This window comes from Frankliniella occidentalis, unplaced genomic scaffold, assembly GCF_000697945.3.
Source record: "Frankliniella occidentalis isolate FOCC.00 unplaced genomic scaffold, Focc_3.1 Scaffold2, whole genome shotgun sequence".
Classification (NCBI taxonomy): domain Eukaryota; kingdom Metazoa; phylum Arthropoda; class Insecta; order Thysanoptera; family Thripidae; genus Frankliniella; species Frankliniella occidentalis.
The window spans coordinates 3,854,149-3,870,765 of NW_026267132.1; the positions used below are offsets into that span (position 1 = coordinate 3,854,149).

Consider the following 16,617-nt stretch of genomic DNA (forward strand, 5'->3'; position numbering starts at 1 on the left):
CATCCTCAGCTCACGAAGCACGTTGTCGTCCTCTGCGGTCCCCAGACTGACGCCGGGCGCAGGCCGCAGCAACATCATCAGCAGCAGTAGCAGCAGAGGACCCGACCGCACCGGCATGGACCTCTCGCGGGCTCCTCGCGCCTCCGGTGAGTAGACTGTCATAGCACCACATGCGTGCGCGGAATGTTTGGAGCCGGAAATCTTCGTATAGACACATAGACACAATTATGTAGAGCCGGTCGATAAATTCGCAGAAAAATACCCCAAGATGACATAACCGTGAGAGTAGGCTCTATAACTGTGACGGCGTATAGGACAGGCAGTTCGACGAGTTGTGTTCGCGTGTCAACTTTCTGCGCTGCTGCCGCTGCAGCCACACGCTATAGGCCATATCCGCTCTTTATCACCATTTTATGCATTTAACCCGTTGAGTGATACTAGCTTGTAGCGTGTTTAAGTAAGAGGTCAGGAAAACAATGAGACCGGAACCAGTTCGAAAATTCACCCCTTTTCACAACTAAAACCGTATTGTCTTCTGTAGAGAAGTCATCGGGAACTTCCCTTCCTTCTACATTTTAATGAATATCTGCACGCGTTTGTGTTGAGATTTCGGTCGTGGTTCCGGTCCCGATTGCTTTCCCACTGTCGGCCCGCGCACTCTCTGCCGCTCTTCCGCCTCCGGGCCTCCCGAGCGAACCTTTCGACTTTGGGCGGATTCCACGACACTGGCGCCTCTGGATGAGAACAGCCGTGGCGTGGGACCTGGACCCTCCTTAACGCGCGCCGCTGCACTGCTAGAAAAAAAAGTGTTAGGGCCGTTAGGGCCTGCCGCCTTCCGGGCGTGGTCTGGACAACAGGCAGCTCTGAGAAGTCGAATGATTGTTGTTGTTAGTTTTATTATTACTATCGGCCACCAGCAGGCGGCCGCGGGCCGCGGGGCCTTGGGCCGCGGCGCTGCAAGTGAGCCTGGCGATGAGTGAAAGAGCCACTATTTTCTCATCCTCAAGTACACACGGCCGTCCATAACGCCGCTGCATAAAAAAAATATGTGTTGTGCGGATTGGTCTTTTTAAAAGAGCATAATTTTTCTAAATTGGGTGACGGCGTGTCGTTTAGTGGCGCATACTCGCTCGCTTTCCCGAATAATGAGCGAAATGGCGGCCCTCTCTCGACCGCAGCGAGGCGCTCGTTATGCACGAGCACGGCCGTCATTTAGGCCCCTCGAAGAGACAAACCAGCGCCCGGTGTCGCAGCCTAGAGGGGCGCTGGTCACGCACTGTGCACTGGGGGGTTGGAGAGAAAGGGGTTCATGTCCTTGTTCCTTGACCCGTTGTTCGTCTGCCGCAGTCCTCGCGATGCTCGCGGTCCTCGCGGGTCTCCCCGGCCCGGCAGACCTGGCGGCCGGCGGCTGGTCGGCCGGCTACTTCAACACGCTGTACGGTCCCGCGGTAGACCCCGGCGGCCTGGTGGAGCCCCACACCTCGCTCAGCCCGCCGCCGGCGTGGTCGGGCTACTCGGCAGGCTACTCGTCGGCCGGCTCCTCCTCGGCCGGCTACTCTTCGGTCGGCTTCTCCACCAGAGCCTACAACAAGCCCGAACAAGGCTACTCCACCGGAGTATACTCCAGCGGAGGCTACTCCACCGGCTACGACTCCGGGACGCCGACGACGGCCGTGTTCGCGGACAGCCTCCTCTCCTCGCCGATCACGGTGTCGCGCTCCATTTCGAGGACGTCGCCGGCGGCCGACCTGGTCCTGTCGACGGCGACCGAGTTCACGACTAGGCCGCCGTCCACCGCGGGGCTCGTCTCGAAGCCGGCGAGTCCCTGGCGGATGTTGCGCCCCTCCTCGGTAGTCTCCCTGGCCGAGGGTGCGGGCAAGTTCTTCGTCAGGGCGTTCCGAGCCTTCAGCGCCAGCGCCGCCGAGACAGTCCGGTTCGACTTGTTCACGAGGTACGGCCTCCAGGCTCGCTTCCAGGCCCCACCCGACAAAAGTCCTTCCGACATGCGCGGCACGCGCGTCACTGACCCTGCCTAAGGCTCCGGTCAAGTTTTGATCCTCCATTTTCTTTCCTGACGTCAGAGACCAGCAGACAACCCCCACCAGACTCTACGCACGCAAGAGGGAGACCGTGGAGCAGTCCACCTTCAGTCCGAGCAAGCCGACCAAGTTCATCATCCATGGCTTCCTGTCGCACCAGGGCCCCAGCTCTGGCGGGGACGCCCTTAAGGATGGTAAGTTATTGTGATGCGCAGGAAAGGGAAACAGGTCACAATGTATGCTCTTTGTGGACGAAGCGTGGCGCGGGTCCGGGGCGGCCTTGCGCACTGAGAGGGTCCTGCGCGAGCTGCTGCCCACCACAGCCCGCCTGTTCCTGTTGCAGCCTTCCTGGCCGTCCAGGACTGCAACGTCATCACGGTGGACTGGTCCGGCGCCGACACCCACGAGTACAGCTCCGCCGTGAAGCTGGCCGTGCCCCGCGTGTCGACCGAGGTCGCCGAGATGGTGCGGCTGCTGGCCGGCCAGGGCCTCAGCCTCGACGACGTGCACATCGTCGGCCACAGCCTGGGCGGGCAGATCGCGGGTGCAGCCGGCAGCATGGTGCTGGGCCCCGCGGGCGCGGGCAGGATCACGGCTCTGGACCCCGCCGGCCCGCTCTTCGAGAACCGCGACCCCGGCCACCGGCTCGACCCCTCGGACGCGGCCTTCGTCGACGTCATCCACACGGACGGCGGCTACCTGGGCTACGCGGGCGCCACCGGCCACGTGGACTACTTCCCCGAGGGCGGCATGCACGCGCAGCCCGGCTGCGGCAGGGACTCCATCGGTGAGGAACCGCGAGGAACAGCAGCACCCGAGCCGAGCGAGTCCACGACACGCCGTGTGTTCAACTATTCGTCCGTTCGCAGGTCTCTGCTCGCACTGCCTGGCCTACGACGTGATCATCGACTCGCTTAGGCGGCCCAGCGCCAACGTGTTCCGGAACTGCTCGTCCTGGCAGGCCTTCCAAAGCGGCGAGTGCGAGGGTGGCAGCAAGGCCGTCATCGGCGTCTACGCCGATCCGAGGTGAGTCCCCCGTCCCGGCTGAGCATCACCGGCCACACGCGGACTCCGAGGCCGCGCCCCCTGCTCACCGTGCTGGTTATTGTGTTGCAGGACGCGGGGGTCCTTCTACCGCAGGAGAACGGCGCCGTTGCGGGAGGAGCTGAGGAAGGCTGGTGACAGGGACCTCGTCGGGCTGTTCACCATCCGGAGCAACGACGGTCGGGACGGGGTGATGGTGCTGCAGTGCTGACGACGCGTCGTCCTGCTCGGTCGGGACGATCCCGTCGTCAGACGCGTGACCGCAGTGGTATTAATTATTGTTGCTCGCAAGTTGGGTTTGAGTTTCGAGGAACGCGCAATGTGACGCGCATCCCACTAACTTATTACGATGGCTGTGATGGCTAGATAGCCAAACATTAATCAAATTGTCCTTTGTGCTTATGATAATGCACTTAAGAAGAAAAAAATGACGAGAAAAACGACTTGATATGTTTACTTTGTTGTTCCTATTCTGTTGCAAAAGGGTAAAAATATAGAAAAGACGACATACAAATATAAGTGTTTCCAGAAATAAGAGAAAATTTTCCAAATCATTGAATTTACACACACGATATCCCCTGCGCCTTCAGGGTGCCGTCACCTCAGCGAGCGCCTCAGGCTCAGGGCGCCGCCACCCACTCGGGGAGCTCCTTGATCTGCTTGTACAACTCGCGGCCGGGGCTCTCGGTCTGCTGCACCTGCCGCTGGCCGTACAGACGCACGTCCTCGGAGAGCTCGCCCAGCTCCACGCCGCAGCGCAGCAGCGCCCGCAGCGCCTTCAGCTGCGCCGTGGACGCGCGCCGCTCTGGGAGAACAACGCGTCGTTCAGGAGAGATGCGTCCACGCGCGATAACGGGGATAACACTTATATTGACTGGGAGACGCACCTGAAAAGTCACCCATGAAAGCGACGCCGATGGACTTCTTGTTGTAGCCGTAAGTGTGCGCGCCCTCCTTGTGCCAGCCCTGGCCCTCAAAGATGAGGCCGTCGCCGCCGATGAGGAACCTGGCGGAGAGGCATAGTGTGAGTTCGGGCTCATTAGGGGTCTCACATGTTAAACCACGTAGGGGAGGAAAGGTCTACCATCGCAGAGAGGAGGGGGGCGGATTAAAATGGGTCACGTGGCTTCTGGAAGACCACGCTGCGGGCCGAGCTTTCCCCTGCAAGTGCGATAGGGGGGAAATGGGGCCGCGAATCCCGCACCGCGCGCTACACATACTACGCACCCGTAGCCGATGTCGCCCCAGCCGAGGGCCTTGTGCTGCTTCTGGATGCTGACGGCCTCCTGGGCGCACGCCTCCTCGGAGGCGCAGCTCCCGCCCACCGTGTGGCCCACGATCACGTCACGCACCGGGAAGGGGATGTAGTCCACGCGCTCGGAGGACGCCGCCCCCCAGCGACGGCGGGGGATGATGTCCGGGCAGGCGCCGCGGGCTCCGGGTGCTGCGATGGGTATTTCACTATCAATTCAAGCGTACACCGATTTTTCTGAATTTAAAAAGGAATTTTTCCTCGATTTTAATTTGTTTTTTTCCCCCCTGTTTTTTCCGTAGGGTGTACACTGATTTTTTTTAAATCGAAAAACTCCTCGGAGGGCTGTGCCAGGCTGTGCGCTCCTCATACAAGTTACCCCCGCAATAACCGTTCTCCGAGGCGGTGCGAGGGCGCGTTAGCTTAGGCGTACGCGTGGTCGCCCGAGCCCGAGCCCCGGCGCTCAGGGCGGGCCGCCGTCTCCTCACGGCTGCCTGACGGGTCGGCCTATCCAGCGCGCCGCAGGCGCTTTCGTTAGCGCGATTAGCTTCGGTGCACGGGAAACGTTCATTGTGGTGGTTACCTTGAGGGGGTATCGCCTAGAAGGAACGATCGCCATTTGCCGTCACGAACCTGCCAAGTTCAGCTTATAAATGCATGCAAGCCGGCGCACAGCTCTCATAGCGCCTGGTAGGCAGGCAACATCTCGCCTGCAGTGCATACGTGTACAGCGGGATGGCCTACCCGAGTTTCGCAGGCGCCGAGTTCCAGCCCGCTGAAAAATGAATACAAGAAAAACGGTCACACTTTATGTACGATGACAAGGTGACAAGCAACCGCAACCGGAACCGGCAAGTAACCTGTCTGCTAGCCAACTTTGGATTTTGACTGCGACACCTCAACAACCACGGCTGATTCATGGCTACGAGCATAAGTATGGGCGACCACACTCCACCTGTATGCCACCGACAGGAAGGAGACACGACGTGAACAACACGCGGACGACGAGCGTCCCGCCCTAGGGTAACTCGTCCTGCTCCGCGGCCGGAGACTCCTGGGGCGGACGTCGATGTTTCCTCGGATCGGGCCCGGGCGGCGCGCGCCCCACTGACCCCCCTGCTGAAGTGCACATCCTTACCTTGCAGCGTGAGAGAGAGGATGATCAGAAGCGGGCCGAGGATGCGCGCGTCGGCTGCTGCTGCGGCGGTCCGCGTGGCGGAACGCATGGCGGGCAGGCTGGCAGAGGCAGACTCTTGGTATGGAGCCGCTGGTGGGAAGGCGAGGTGAGGCGAGCGAGTGCCAATGTCAAGGCGAGTCCCACACCTCGCACCGCCCGCCCGGCAGCCGGCCGAGCTAAGCCCCTCGACTCTTCCGAAAGGGGGGGGGGGCACCCTCGGTACCGGGTGTATCAGAGCCACCAGAGCGGACGCTGCTGCCGTGTTGTGGGAACGCTTACCCTCTCGGGCTTCACGGGGCTAATGGCATCTTACTTACTGTCCGGGAGGGGAGGAGGCGAAACCACAACACTGTGCAGCGTCCGCTCTGGCACATGCGCGGCTGGACAACCGTGTGCCAAATTCTCGGAAGTCTCTGACGTATGGTCAGTGTTTACGGAGCGGGATACTGTTGTTGTCGTTGTTGTTGTTGTTGTTGTTGTTGTTGTTGTTGTTGTTGTTGTTGTTGTTGTTGTTGTTGTTGTTGTTGATTGCCACCTTAAATGGAAAGGTACTGATGGGTGGGAAATAAATCAGGACCCGTAATTTAAGCCACACTAAGGGAGGGGGGCGGGAACACCGTTGCGGAGCAGACTGTACTACTGTTATCGCGGGTGTGGGCGGGCGGCGCGGTGTCCCGCCGGTCCTGCCGGCCGGGCTGGCCAGTCTGAGTCTGGCCCGTCCCGCCGCAGCCGTCGCATACAGAATGACCCGGAATCTCTCGGCCCGCGACTTGGACACCGGCCTTGACGGGCCGAGAACGTAAAGAAGGGCGCCGTACGTATACGCGCGAGGAATGCCGCCGCCGTGTGCAGCAGGAGCCGCAGCCGACCGCGCGCCGTTTCTCCTCCTTGTATATATTTATTTTGGCTTGGTTCCGGGTCCTGCCGTCAAAAAAAAATTGGATCCCGCGCTTTGATTGACAGCTCCCGACAGATGAGAGCGGGGCCCCGCGGCGGCACGGTCGGCCATGTCTGCAGCCGCCTGCACCGCCATCCTCTTTGCGACCTGCGGCGCCTGGCTGCGCCTGCTCGCCGCCGCTGACTTCAATTGCGCGACCCTGTCCGACACCCCAAAGCCCTGGCAGGTGAGTCGAGCAGTGGCCGTGGATGTAGCCGAGGATGTGGCCGTGGCCATGGCTGTGGTCGTGGCAACCCTACCTAGTCGCCTTGGCATCTGGGCAACCCAACCTAGTCGCCTTGGCATCTGGGCAACCCTACCCGGTCACCTGGGCCACCTCGGCAACCCTACCTCTTAGCCGGTGGGTCGGTGTACCCGCGGCAAGATACTGACGCGTGTGTTTCTTCTCTGCACCTCAGCACGCTCGCATCGCCAGGCCGCCGCCTTACTATGAGGGCGTGATTCTGAACCCCGTGTTCTCCGTCAAGATGAGCCTGGACGCCAGGCTGTTCGACGACGGCGACGCCGTCCTGCAGCGCGACCTCCCCGAGTCGTTCGACGCTCGCCGCGCCTGGCCGCACTGCCCCTCCATCAGCAAGATCGTGAACCAGGGCTGCTGCGGCTCGTGTTGGGTGCGAGGGGGTACCGGGGAGGTCACGGCTGTGCCCCAGGACGACGAGCTGACGGGCGCGGTGTGTGTTCCCCCAGGCCTACGCCTCGGCCATGGCGATGACGGACCGCCAGTGCATCCACGGCCACGAGCACTTCGAGTACTCGGCCGAGCACCTGCTGCACTGCAGCAAGTCGGCGGCCAACAGCTCGGGCTGCCAGGGCGGCGACCCCGCGGAGGCGTTCGACTACTGGGCGGCGCGCGGGGTGGTCTCGGGCGGGCCCTTCAACTCCTCGGTGGTGAGGAGAGCGGCGCGGGCGCGGGGTGTATGCTGTACCGCCGTGCACGCGGGCGGCCGGCTTGCCTTCTAGCGAGGGGAAAGGGGACGGGGGCTTGAAAAGGAGGGGGCGTCGTCTCTAGACAGCCTCCTATAAAGTAGGCATGATGCCTGACAAAAACCCCCGTGCAGGCAATCTGAAGTCTACGGCCCGCCCTCTTAGTCCGGAGCCCGGTCCCCGAGCAGACGACTTGTCTTTGCAGGGGTGCGCGCCCTACACGACGCCGCCGTCGGGGCCTCACTGCCTGGTACCGGCTTCGCGCATGGACTGCCCCAAGGAGTGCCAGCGTCCGTACCCGCATGCGTTCAATGTCGACCGTCGATTTGGTGAGGGAGGAAGAGTTTTTGAGAATCATGATGGAAAAGGGGGGAGGGGGGGAACGGCGGACGAATGGTTTTGTGTGTGATTTGTCCTTCTCGTCCGGTTTGGCTCAGGGGACAGATACCACCTGCTGCCCTTCAACCGCCCGGTCAACATGCAGGCCGAGATCATGCGGGGAGGTCCCATCGTCGTCATCCTGGATGTGTACGAGGACTTTAAGTGCTACTCCACGGGTCAGTAATTCCTTTGCCGAAGCATAGGGCTAGGAAAGAGTCACGGTCGGTCACAGTAAAAAACAATGTTTGATACTTTTTTGGAAAAAGGGAAAACTTAGGAACTCCCATAATTTGAGAAAGACTCCTCAGATTTTCGGGAAGTCTTCGAAGAAAATGAGAGGATTTTCCTCATTTTAGAAGACATTCTCAAAATTAGATTATCTCAAGTTGTGGGAATTAATTAAAGTTTTTCCCTTTTCCTCAAAAAATCAGACATTGTTCTTGCCGTGATGCGGAACACGGTGTAAGTGTACGAGCGTCATGGAAAACGTGTCTGCAGGGGTGTACCAGCAGGTGGCGGGCGTCCACACCGGCGCCCACGCAGTGCGGCTCATCGGCTGGGGGACGGAGAACGGGGTGCCCTACTGGCTGGCGGCCAACACCTGGGGCATCGGCTGGGGGGACAAGGGCTTCTTCAAGATCAGGCGCGGCGTCGGCGAGTGCAAGATCGAGGGTGTCCGGGTGGTCAGCGGCTACCCCGTCACCAGCCGACTGGCCGCCGCCGCCGCCCCCGCCCCGACTCCTGGAACGGCGCCGCCCCCTCCGCCCAACTAACAAACGAGATTGAACTAATTCTTGTTCTTTTATTAGTGCTAGAATGTAAGGTCACAGCCAGATTTGTGTGTTTTATATTTCTCTAGACGTGATTTTATTTCTAAGGCAATTTTTTGACATACACTTGCTCTTGCATTGATTGCAGTTGCTATCACTTACGTAGGCTATCGGCGGGACGCTCAACAGTAACGCACACTTTGGCGAAATTAAATACAATACATATCATAGTAATGCAGACTATCTTTATTGAACTTGTTGGGCCCTAGCCCCACCAGCTCCTCCGCTGCTGCTGTGGCTGCTGCCGCGACGCCTGCTGCGCCTGCTCGCAGGGTTGTTGCTGTTGCTGCTGCTGGCTTCGCTGCTGAGTGCTGGAGCCGCCCTCCCTCCAGGGCGTCAGGTCCAGGCCGGGCAGCTGGCTGCACTGCACGTTGCTGTTTCTGGAACAGACATGGAAGAAAATTTGCAGTAAAAAAATGCCCAAAGTCGATACGGCATGGTTAGGTGTGTGCATGTGTGACGCTTACCCTTGCACTCCGATCTTCAAGAAGGCGTTGCGCGGCACGACGTTCAGGGCCGGGATGTTGTCGCACATGAGCTTGGACGCCGTCTGCTTGCGGATCTCCTGGAGTTGGGCTACGGAGACAACACCAAACACCAGAATGCGTCAGTGGCAAGTATATAACTCATTCGCTGGAAACTGCTGATTCCAGTGCGCTGGTGACATCGTTCGGCGAAACCTTTTTGCCGGTGCAATCTTAGCTAGCTACCAAGCGGCTGCGTTCAGCCCGGCTATGTAGGCAACCCACCCACACGCATGCATGCGGCACAGTATCGCAACAGCTGGAGTTTTAACACTAATGAGACTCCAAGAATGTGTTTGTAAAGTAACCGAGCAGTGCGCTCAAATACAAAGTATAGTTCCTCGAATTGGTCTTGTGCATTGAAAAGTTTCGAAAGGAAACACGCGGTATATTTCGAACCTGGCGAGAAGCGCTGTCCGGGGCCGGCCAAGTCGAAGAAGTACGGGTCGCCCTCCTTGTAGCGACGGAACTGGTCGACGACGATGCACTGGAACACCGGGGACGTGATGGAGGCCGTCGCGGAGGTGTCGCTGCGGCGCTCCAGAAGGCCGCCCACGTAGTAGTCCACGTCGTCCGGGTGGGCGTACAGAGACTGAAGGATCTGGATGTTCTGTCAGAGGAATGATAAACATAGGCGTTCAATGACACTGCCGGGGAGCAGGAGGTTCGACCTGTAGGTACAGGCGCAATTTTCAAGAATATAAATTGGTTGAAAAATTTTGAACTGTAGTTTAGCAGTGAAAGTGGTGTACCCGCTGGCTGATGAGGTCGGAGAATCCCTGCCAGTTGCTAGCCCTGCGTAGTCCGCACGTCTGCCGGTAATCGTTGTAGCTGGGAAGACCGTGCTCACGGCCTCGCATGATGTCCGTGGCGATCAGATCGCCGCCGAACGCTCTGCCGTTGGCGAACATGCGGTTCTTAATCTGGGGGGAGGTAAAGGAGAGGAAATGCATGTAGGTAGAGGACGCCATCAGTTTCCGGCGCTAATAACCGTGTCATTATACCGACCTGGTCGGCCATGAACTGGTCCTGTTCCTGGCTGGGCTGGTACAGCATGCCCTCCACCACGGCCTGCACCATGCCGGACCGGAGGACGATGTCGGCGGGGACGTCCACGACGGTGCCGCCCTGGCGGCCACTGCGCCCGAACCTGTATCCATCCACGCAACGCAGCGACACGTCAAACGTCGGCACCCGACACACACATCACGCTATAGCTGCTCCTCCCAGCGCCAGGCGCCGCCGCCACCGCCGCTCCCAGGGACGCGCGGCGGCGGCGCCAAGGCGAGTAATGTCAACGCGGGAGTCAATGTCAATTCGCACCAAATGTTGTTCTGGATGAGCGAGTGGAAGGAGCGGAAGGCCGCGGCGGCGAAGTCGTTGGCGGTCCTGGGGTCGGTCTGCGCGCTGTAGGCCTGGCTGTAGCCGCTCTGCGCCGGCCGCAGGTTGTTCCTGCTCACCGCGTCAGCGCCTGTCGGTCAGCAAACACCACAGCACTAAACATTGACAGCACATTCCGGTCGAAATCTAATCTAGTGCCGTATTCAGGCATATCCCAGCCAATGTGTCGTGACTGTTTTGGCTCTTAAACCTTGCTTGGTAACAGAGAGTTAACTGTCGGTAGTGTGTCACGCGAAACAAAAAAAGGTTGTGTTACATCGTTACGTCGGGATGATGCCAAATCAGCCACGGACTGGCCTGGGTGGGTGGGCTAGGTGGGAAACCCCGACCGGGCCCCAGGCGAAAAGGTATCTTTTTGGGCCCCTTAAAGGCAAAAAGGCATCTTTTGGGGCCCCTTGAAGGCAAAAAGGGTATCTTTTGGGGTCCCCCGGGCCCCAAGACCCCCAGTCCGTGGATGTGCCAAATAAGACCAAAACGACGCCCCTTTACATCATTTGGATGACCTTTGACCTTACCGATGAGCCAGGGCAGCCAGTCGCGGTAGGTGATGAGCTGCCACTGCGCGATGACGATGCGGCGCGCCTCCTGGTACAGCCGCTCGTCGCCCCACTGCGGGTTGATCGTGGCCAGGCCGCGCGCCAGGCGGTTGTGCTCGCGGAGCAGCACAGTGTGCACGGCGGACAGCATGGCCGTCACCACGACGCGCACGTCACCGGCAAAGAGGTCGCCCTGCTCGTCGGCGGGCAGGTGCTCCTCGCCGTTGATGGTGCGCACGCGCAGCCGCCCGCCCTGGCCCGCCCGCAGGCGCTGCGCCTTGGCCGTGTCCGAACCGTACACGTGCGAGGCGTCCATGTAGTGCGTCACCATGTTTCTCTGGAAGAGGCCGACCGGAGGAAGACTTCGATAAAAAATGTGGGCGTGGATGCGGAGTCGTGCAGAAAGTCGCTCACCGCGGGGAAATGGTCAAGTTAGGGCCAATGCAAGCTCTTATGGCGCCTGGCAGGTAGGCAACACTTTGTCTACAGTGCATGCGTGTACTGCGGGCTGGCCTACCCCGAGTCTTGCAGGCGCTGAGATCCGGTAATTCGCCTTTTTGATGCTGACGAAAACGAACGCGCGATACCTGACGTTCAAATGCGCGATTGACTGAACGAGTGGAGTTTCGAGAACAGACGCGCGAACTCCACATTAAATTTCGATTAACTACGACCAAAGGTTAAACTTTGGAGTCTTTGTTATAGAGGCTCAGAAAATAAGAAAAGGACGCATGCCCCGATCATCAGTCAGCTCCACGGCCGGCGCGCCGCGCTAGTTAGGCAGCCCAATCGGCGCGTCTTCTCCTCCTCCTTCGACCGACCTGCTCGTGGTGGCGCGCCTCGCAGATCTGCGACCCGGACCGCTCCACGCCGAGGCAGGTGACGCCGTGGCGGCGGAAGAAGGGGTCGTTGGCGGGGATGTCGATGCGGGCGCACGAGTCGGTCGCGCGGTTGGCGGCGCGGGCGGCCTGCGCGCAGCACGCCGAGTTGGCTGTGGGCCGGATAGGGAAGACCATTACTCATTACTATTTTGCTGATCATACGAAACTGGCATCTTGTGCCAATCATTGAAAAATTCTTATCCCCCAGGGGAAAAAATCAACAGTAGGAAAAACTCATGAGTAGCAGCACCGTTGAACTACGCTCCTACCCTCCGGGAAGTTGGTGTCGAGCAGCGTGATGTCGTGCGCCACCAGCTGGCCCCAGTTCATGAAGAAATGGTTGACCACGGGGTTCGGCACGTCCACGTCGGGGTGCAGGCGGTTCACGACCTCTCTCGGGCTGGGCAGGGCGGCGCGGGTGACGCCGGCTCTGGGCGCGTGGACGCCTGGGTCAAGCATCGAGTCATCATCAGACGGTGAGTCACCAGACAGGGCCAACGCACGCGGCATACGACGCGACGCGGCCGCTGCCCTCACCGTCGGCATAGTTGGGCCTCCGGATCCTGGTGTAGGGCGTGCCGGACATGCCGAGGACGCGGTCCGCCTTGTGGCAGGAGCCGTCCACCGGCCTGTACTGCGGCGGCACGGCCTGGCAGCGCGGGGAGCGCGCCGCGGGGCACGACGTGTCCACCCCGGAGGCAGTGCTGCTGCTGCTTGACCTGCGGGAAACACGAGGAAATCGCTTGAGCATGCACCGGCGCTGCACGGGGAAAGCCCACATCTTGTCGTCACTGGAGCAGCGTTACTCACGTCTGTTGCTGCTGCTGCTGCTGCTGCTGCTGCTGCTGCCGCTGCTGCTGTTGTTGTGACCTTGATCTTAATCTTTGGGCCTCCGTCGCATGGACCATGGCGAGGACCAGCACCGCCGCCGCGGTGCAGCGTAGGACCTGCGGGCGGGTTTTGTTTGTTTAACGTTAAATGGGCGCGTGCGGGCTGTTTGTTTAATTATATGCGACCTCATAAGAGACTGCCGTGATTACTAGAACGAGGGTGAGGGCGAAATGTGTGCGCCTCAGGGAATGTCGTCACATGGCCAGGTGATCAATGTGTGTGCAGTGAACAAGTTAAATAAACTGCGGAAAGTTTGAGACCCGCGAAAATACAGATGGTTCTGCTAAACACGACTGCATCTCTGCACTCAAGTGTAGAGGCGTGACTGGTGATAATTATCAGGCTTTTGACTCATACAACAGGTGTTTTTGTTTTTCAGAATCATACATACGTGGAGAGCCCCCCAACCCCTAGCTCCACTTTATTTTTTCGCAAGGCTTAGACATTCGAAATTAAAATAAAACTGCAATCTGTTGTCACTCTCCATTGCCCGCTCCAATGTCTAACAATCTGTCAGATTTTGAAACTCTGCATTTTCAAGTATAAAAGACAGCACGTCATAAAATAATACTCATTCGTAATTAGGCCAAAATTTATAGAGTGACTGTATAGCTAATATCTTTGCGAAAAAGCTAATAAGTTTGCTGAATGGCTTTCAGCACACTAAAAGGCCCGCTCTGTGCTATGTGCATAGAGAGTGAGCAGGAGGGGGAGGGGACTTTGCCCTCTGGTAGAGACAGTCTTCAGGACTGTCTAAAATTGATAGTTTAGTGGGCTAAACGATATCCCAGCAAAAAAACTTTTTAAAAAACATTTGGGCTGCTAATTTTTTTTAAATGTTTGCTTGTTTTTCAATGTATCAGATTTAAACGTTCATATTATTTCCTCGATCCTTTTTTTTTTTCGATAGCAGGCAAAACGCCTTATGAATATTAAATCGTTAGTCAGAAACTATAGTTTCCTTCATTATTAGGTTAATGATTCTCTGTAAGACTCACCGTTCTAGAGGAGACCATCCTGCTGACTGATGCGACTGCCAGCACCGATATCAGCGAGGAAACATTTCCGTTCACTTGTCTTATATCTCTTCCGACAGGGCCGTCAGCCGCGCCACAAGGCGCTCGCAACCTTGTAGTGCAATTAATACTTTATTCGCGCCAGCGAAAGCGCGCTTCACGTCAGTTTACACAAGCTGTCCAAATATCTCGCCGATTACTCCCTAAATCCCATTTGCTTTATTTTTCCCATCTGTCCTTCACTCTTTGACAATTGACACACTGGCTGACTGAGGGACGGGTGATCCGGCGGATCCGGGGAATAACGAAGGAGGGGGTGACAGAAATGTGCCTTTACCGGGAATAAGGGGTAATGATAGCACGGGAACGGAGTGAGACTCTCAGACTGGCAACCAGCTGACGATCGGTTTCCTCTCTTCGCCCCTCTCATAGGCGAGCGATCTCCAGCCTGGACATTGTCGTAGTTGGACACGCGTTTGAGATGCACACACTGACAGGGCGGGATGGGGCGGTAGCCGGCGCAGGGGGCAGAGACTCGGCACGGCTAGAGAGGCACGACCGTGTGGACGTGTCGGACGTCGGTGGTAACACGGACTGGACTTGTTTCGAATGCTCTGAGGTTTTGCGGAGAGACGACCGGTGGGTAGCCGGCCAGCGGGCTACTACGGTTTGGTTTTCCTGTAACAACAGGCTTGCATGTCAAGGTCGTAGTTTGGGTTATTTCCTTCCCTGTTGAATTCATTATATTCTGGAATGAGACGGTACGTCGCCCCCCCCCACCCCCTTTTTTCTATCCGCCGGTTGTTAATAACAGGTGGCTCTCTCGTACTCAGGCTGTAGTCAGCCGGCTACCGGCCACGTGCTCATGGCTGGGGTGGTTGGACCCCCTCCACACCGATGGGGTTGCCTCGGAGCCATATGGAGCCGTTGGGCGCCGGCGATAGGCCACTCGCCCGTGCGGATCAGTGTAACTTCGAAAGTGCGCGGCGTGAATCAGCCACCTGGTATGATTCTACAGTCAGTACGAGTGACGAGAAGTGCGCGGGAAAGAATGATATACACTACTTCTGCAATAAGTCAACTTATCTCCATGACCTTTAATTGATCTGTAACATACGTCTGGCACATCGGAAGTTGCCGAAACTTCGGAGGTTCATTTTTAATTTTTAGTATAAGTTAACTTTACAAAAAAGACAGACGATTGAAAGGTCATGGTGTGAAGTGAACTTATCCCCTCTTCTTCCGATTCACGGTAGACTTGCGTGGAGAAGAAAAAGACACCCAGACACATTGACATATAACATGGAAAACCAAGTGTGGGGGAAATGGGCCAAAGAATAGAATTGCGCTGTTTCGTTTTTACCCCACCGAGGTTCCCTATGCTATTTACTGGGTATTTTGGCTGTATCATTCTCACCTACCTGTGTCTCTCTTTCCCCCGAAATGAGCGGAAAGAAAAAGAAGCATCTAATCTAATTTTCTTAACTACAATCGAGGCGGCAATAACTACATTTTGAAGTGTACACATGATTCCCGAAATTCTTGATTCCCAGTGATTCCCGTCCGCGTATATTCATTCCTTCGCTTTTTCAGTGGGAGAAAACGCTTATTTCGACTATTTTGTACCAGATATTTCTGTTGGTTTCGATTAATTTTTATCCTGATGATTCGCATCCATAGGTGTACACACGATTCCCGGAGTTGTTGCCCCCTAAACTACAATAGCGAATCGCGATTGCGCCAGAAAAATACGACGAAATGCATGTAGGGGAAAAGAAACATTTGGGGCACAACGGGCACCCTGTGTCTTCTTGAAAGTTAAAGGGAGAGGCAACGAAAAGATTTGTAGGCATTAAAGTTCGTTCCCTGAACTTGCAACGTAGTCAGATAAGATCCTGGCAACCGAGGACGACGTACTCCCGCCTACCGAGTATGCAGCCGTCCGTGCTCCGCTGACAGAGGAGCGGCCGCACTTTGCAGGCGCGTCGCAGAGCCGCCTCTTCAGCCATGCAGGCCCCGGCCCGAGCCCCGGCCCGAGGCAAGCCCCTGCCGGGCCCAGGGTAGGCCTCCCGCCAAATTGCGCTGCACTTCAGAACAACACCTTGCCTACCGACCAGGCGCTGTCTGGAAACAACGGAAAAGTTTTCGAGAAACCTTGCTCCCCAAGAAGTTGCCCTGTAAAGTTGTCACAAAAATGTGCATAGTTGAGTTCCCTAGAATAATAGCCGAGACAAATTGTAAAGAAAAGCTTGCTTCATAGGACTTTCTGGGTGGGCGTTTTGCCACATCTTCCCGTTTTTAGCGATAACCACCTCGGAGATAAGCCAAGATAGGCCTTTTCATCTACAAAATAGACAACCTATAGTGCATCCCATGAGGGCGTCCTCCCGGCGGCACGGCCTGGCAGCGCGGGGAGCGCGCCGCGGGGCACGACGTGTCCACCCCGGAGGCAGTGCTGCTGCTGCTTGACCTGCGGGAAACACGAGGAAATCGCTTGAGCATGCACCGGCGCTGCACGGGGAAAGCCCACATCTTGTCGTCACTGGAGCAGCGTTACTCACGTCTGTTGCTGCTGCTGCTGCTGCTGCTGCTGCTGCTGCCGCTGCTGCTGTTGTTGTGACCTTGATCTTAATCTTTGGGCCTCCGTCGCATGGACCATGGCGAGGACCAGCACCGCCGCCGCGGTGCAGCGTAGGACCTGCGGGCGGGTTTTGTTTGTTTAACGTTAAATGGGCGCGTGCGGGCTGTTTGTTTAATTATATG

General features: G+C 57.6%; 4 protein-coding genes across 9 annotated transcripts in view; 2 read left to right on the top strand and 2 right to left on the bottom strand.

Annotated features, from left to right (window-relative positions):
* Window positions 1-3,602, top strand: part of LOC113214017 (lipase member H-like) — a 6,052-nt gene extending 2,450 nt beyond the window's left edge. For all 3 annotated transcript variants that reach the window (XM_052264879.1, XM_052264882.1, XM_052264874.1), the window contains exons 2-7: window positions 46-146; window positions 1,348-1,951; window positions 2,082-2,233; window positions 2,383-2,826; window positions 2,909-3,065; window positions 3,156-3,602. In XM_052264879.1, coding sequence (XP_052120839.1) covers window positions 116-146; window positions 1,348-1,951; window positions 2,082-2,233; window positions 2,383-2,826; window positions 2,909-3,065; window positions 3,156-3,294 — 1,527 coding nt within the window. In that variant the 5' untranslated portion in view covers window positions 46-115 and the 3' untranslated portion in view covers window positions 3,295-3,602. The remainder of the gene's footprint in view (window positions 1-45; window positions 147-1,347; window positions 1,952-2,081; window positions 2,234-2,382; window positions 2,827-2,908; window positions 3,066-3,155) is intronic.
* On the bottom strand, window positions 3,532-5,790 carry LOC113214019 (peptidoglycan-recognition protein 2-like). 2 transcript variants are annotated; one of them, XM_052264896.1, is made up of 5 exons: window positions 5,474-5,790; window positions 4,969-5,110; window positions 4,311-4,527; window positions 3,971-4,089; window positions 3,532-3,888 (listed from the first exon to the last, which is right to left on the bottom strand). In XM_052264896.1, exons 2-5 carry the CDS (start codon window positions 5,054-5,056, stop codon window positions 3,704-3,706), a joined length of 609 nt encoding a protein of 202 aa, XP_052120856.1. In that variant the 5' UTR covers window positions 5,057-5,110; window positions 5,474-5,790; the 3' UTR covers window positions 3,532-3,703. The 2 variants fall into 2 exon arrangements, with proteins under 2 accessions (XP_052120856.1, XP_026289044.1); XM_026433259.2 differs by lacking the exon at window positions 4,969-5,110 and having other exon boundaries at window positions 5,474-5,781.
* A 391-nt stretch (window positions 5,791-6,181) lies between these two features.
* LOC113214018 (cathepsin B-like) lies at window positions 6,182-8,779 on the top strand. The gene is made up of 8 exons (XM_026433258.2): window positions 6,182-6,326; window positions 6,476-6,636; window positions 6,869-7,081; window positions 7,158-7,358; window positions 7,600-7,723; window positions 7,832-7,951; window positions 8,274-8,593; window positions 8,694-8,779. The coding sequence occupies exons 2-7, from the start codon at window positions 6,520-6,522 to the stop codon at window positions 8,546-8,548; spliced, it is 1,050 nt and encodes a 349-aa protein (XP_026289043.2). The 5' UTR covers window positions 6,182-6,326; window positions 6,476-6,519; the 3' UTR covers window positions 8,549-8,593; window positions 8,694-8,779.
* The window catches only part of LOC113214016 (peroxidase), a 9,379-nt gene continuing 1,532 nt past the window's right edge, over window positions 8,771-16,617 (bottom strand). The window contains exons 1-12 of one of the 3 annotated variants that reach the window (XM_026433255.2): window positions 13,837-14,385; window positions 12,758-12,894; window positions 12,485-12,666; window positions 12,217-12,393; window positions 11,888-12,057; window positions 11,046-11,403; window positions 10,453-10,600; window positions 10,138-10,279; window positions 9,882-10,052; window positions 9,529-9,739; window positions 9,073-9,181; window positions 8,771-8,985 (exon numbers count right to left, since the gene is read on the bottom strand). In XM_026433255.2, coding sequence (XP_026289040.2) covers window positions 8,811-8,985; window positions 9,073-9,181; window positions 9,529-9,739; window positions 9,882-10,052; window positions 10,138-10,279; window positions 10,453-10,600; window positions 11,046-11,403; window positions 11,888-12,057; window positions 12,217-12,393; window positions 12,485-12,666; window positions 12,758-12,894; window positions 13,837-13,854 — 1,998 coding nt within the window. In that variant the 5' untranslated portion in view covers window positions 13,855-14,385 and the 3' untranslated portion in view covers window positions 8,771-8,810. Of the gene's footprint in view, window positions 8,986-9,072; window positions 9,182-9,528; window positions 9,740-9,881; window positions 10,053-10,137; window positions 10,280-10,452; window positions 10,601-11,045; window positions 11,404-11,887; window positions 12,058-12,216; window positions 12,394-12,484; window positions 12,667-12,757; window positions 12,895-13,836; window positions 14,386-16,415; window positions 16,553-16,617 lie in introns of those variants that run through there. The other 2 variants (XM_052264856.1, XM_052264852.1) reach the window with 2 other exon arrangements.

Excerpts from the sequence above, each read along its gene's own strand:
- LOC113214018 (XM_026433258.2), top strand. The coding sequence starts at position 6,520 with ATGTCTGCAGCCGCCTGCACCGCCATCCTCTTTGCGACCTGCGGCGCC. Across the intron at positions 6,637-6,868 it reads ACACCCCAAAGCCCTGGCAG|CACGCTCGCATCGCCAGGCC; the intron begins GTGAGTCGAGCA and ends TCTGCACCTCAG. Across the intron at positions 7,359-7,599 it reads GGCCCTTCAACTCCTCGGTG|GGGTGCGCGCCCTACACGAC; the intron begins GTGAGGAGAGCG and ends TTGTCTTTGCAG.
- LOC113214019 (XM_052264896.1), bottom strand. The coding sequence starts at position 5,056 with ATGCACTGCAGGCGAGATGTTGCCTGCCTACCAGGCGCTATGAGAGCT. Across the intron at positions 4,528-4,968 it reads TTATAAGCTGAACTTGGCAG|CACCCGGAGCCCGCGGCGCC; the intron begins GTTCGTGACGGC and ends TACCCATCGCAG. Across the intron at positions 4,090-4,310 it reads TGGGGCGACATCGGCTACGG|GTTCCTCATCGGCGGCGACG; the intron begins GTGCGTAGTATG and ends CCTCTCCGCCAG.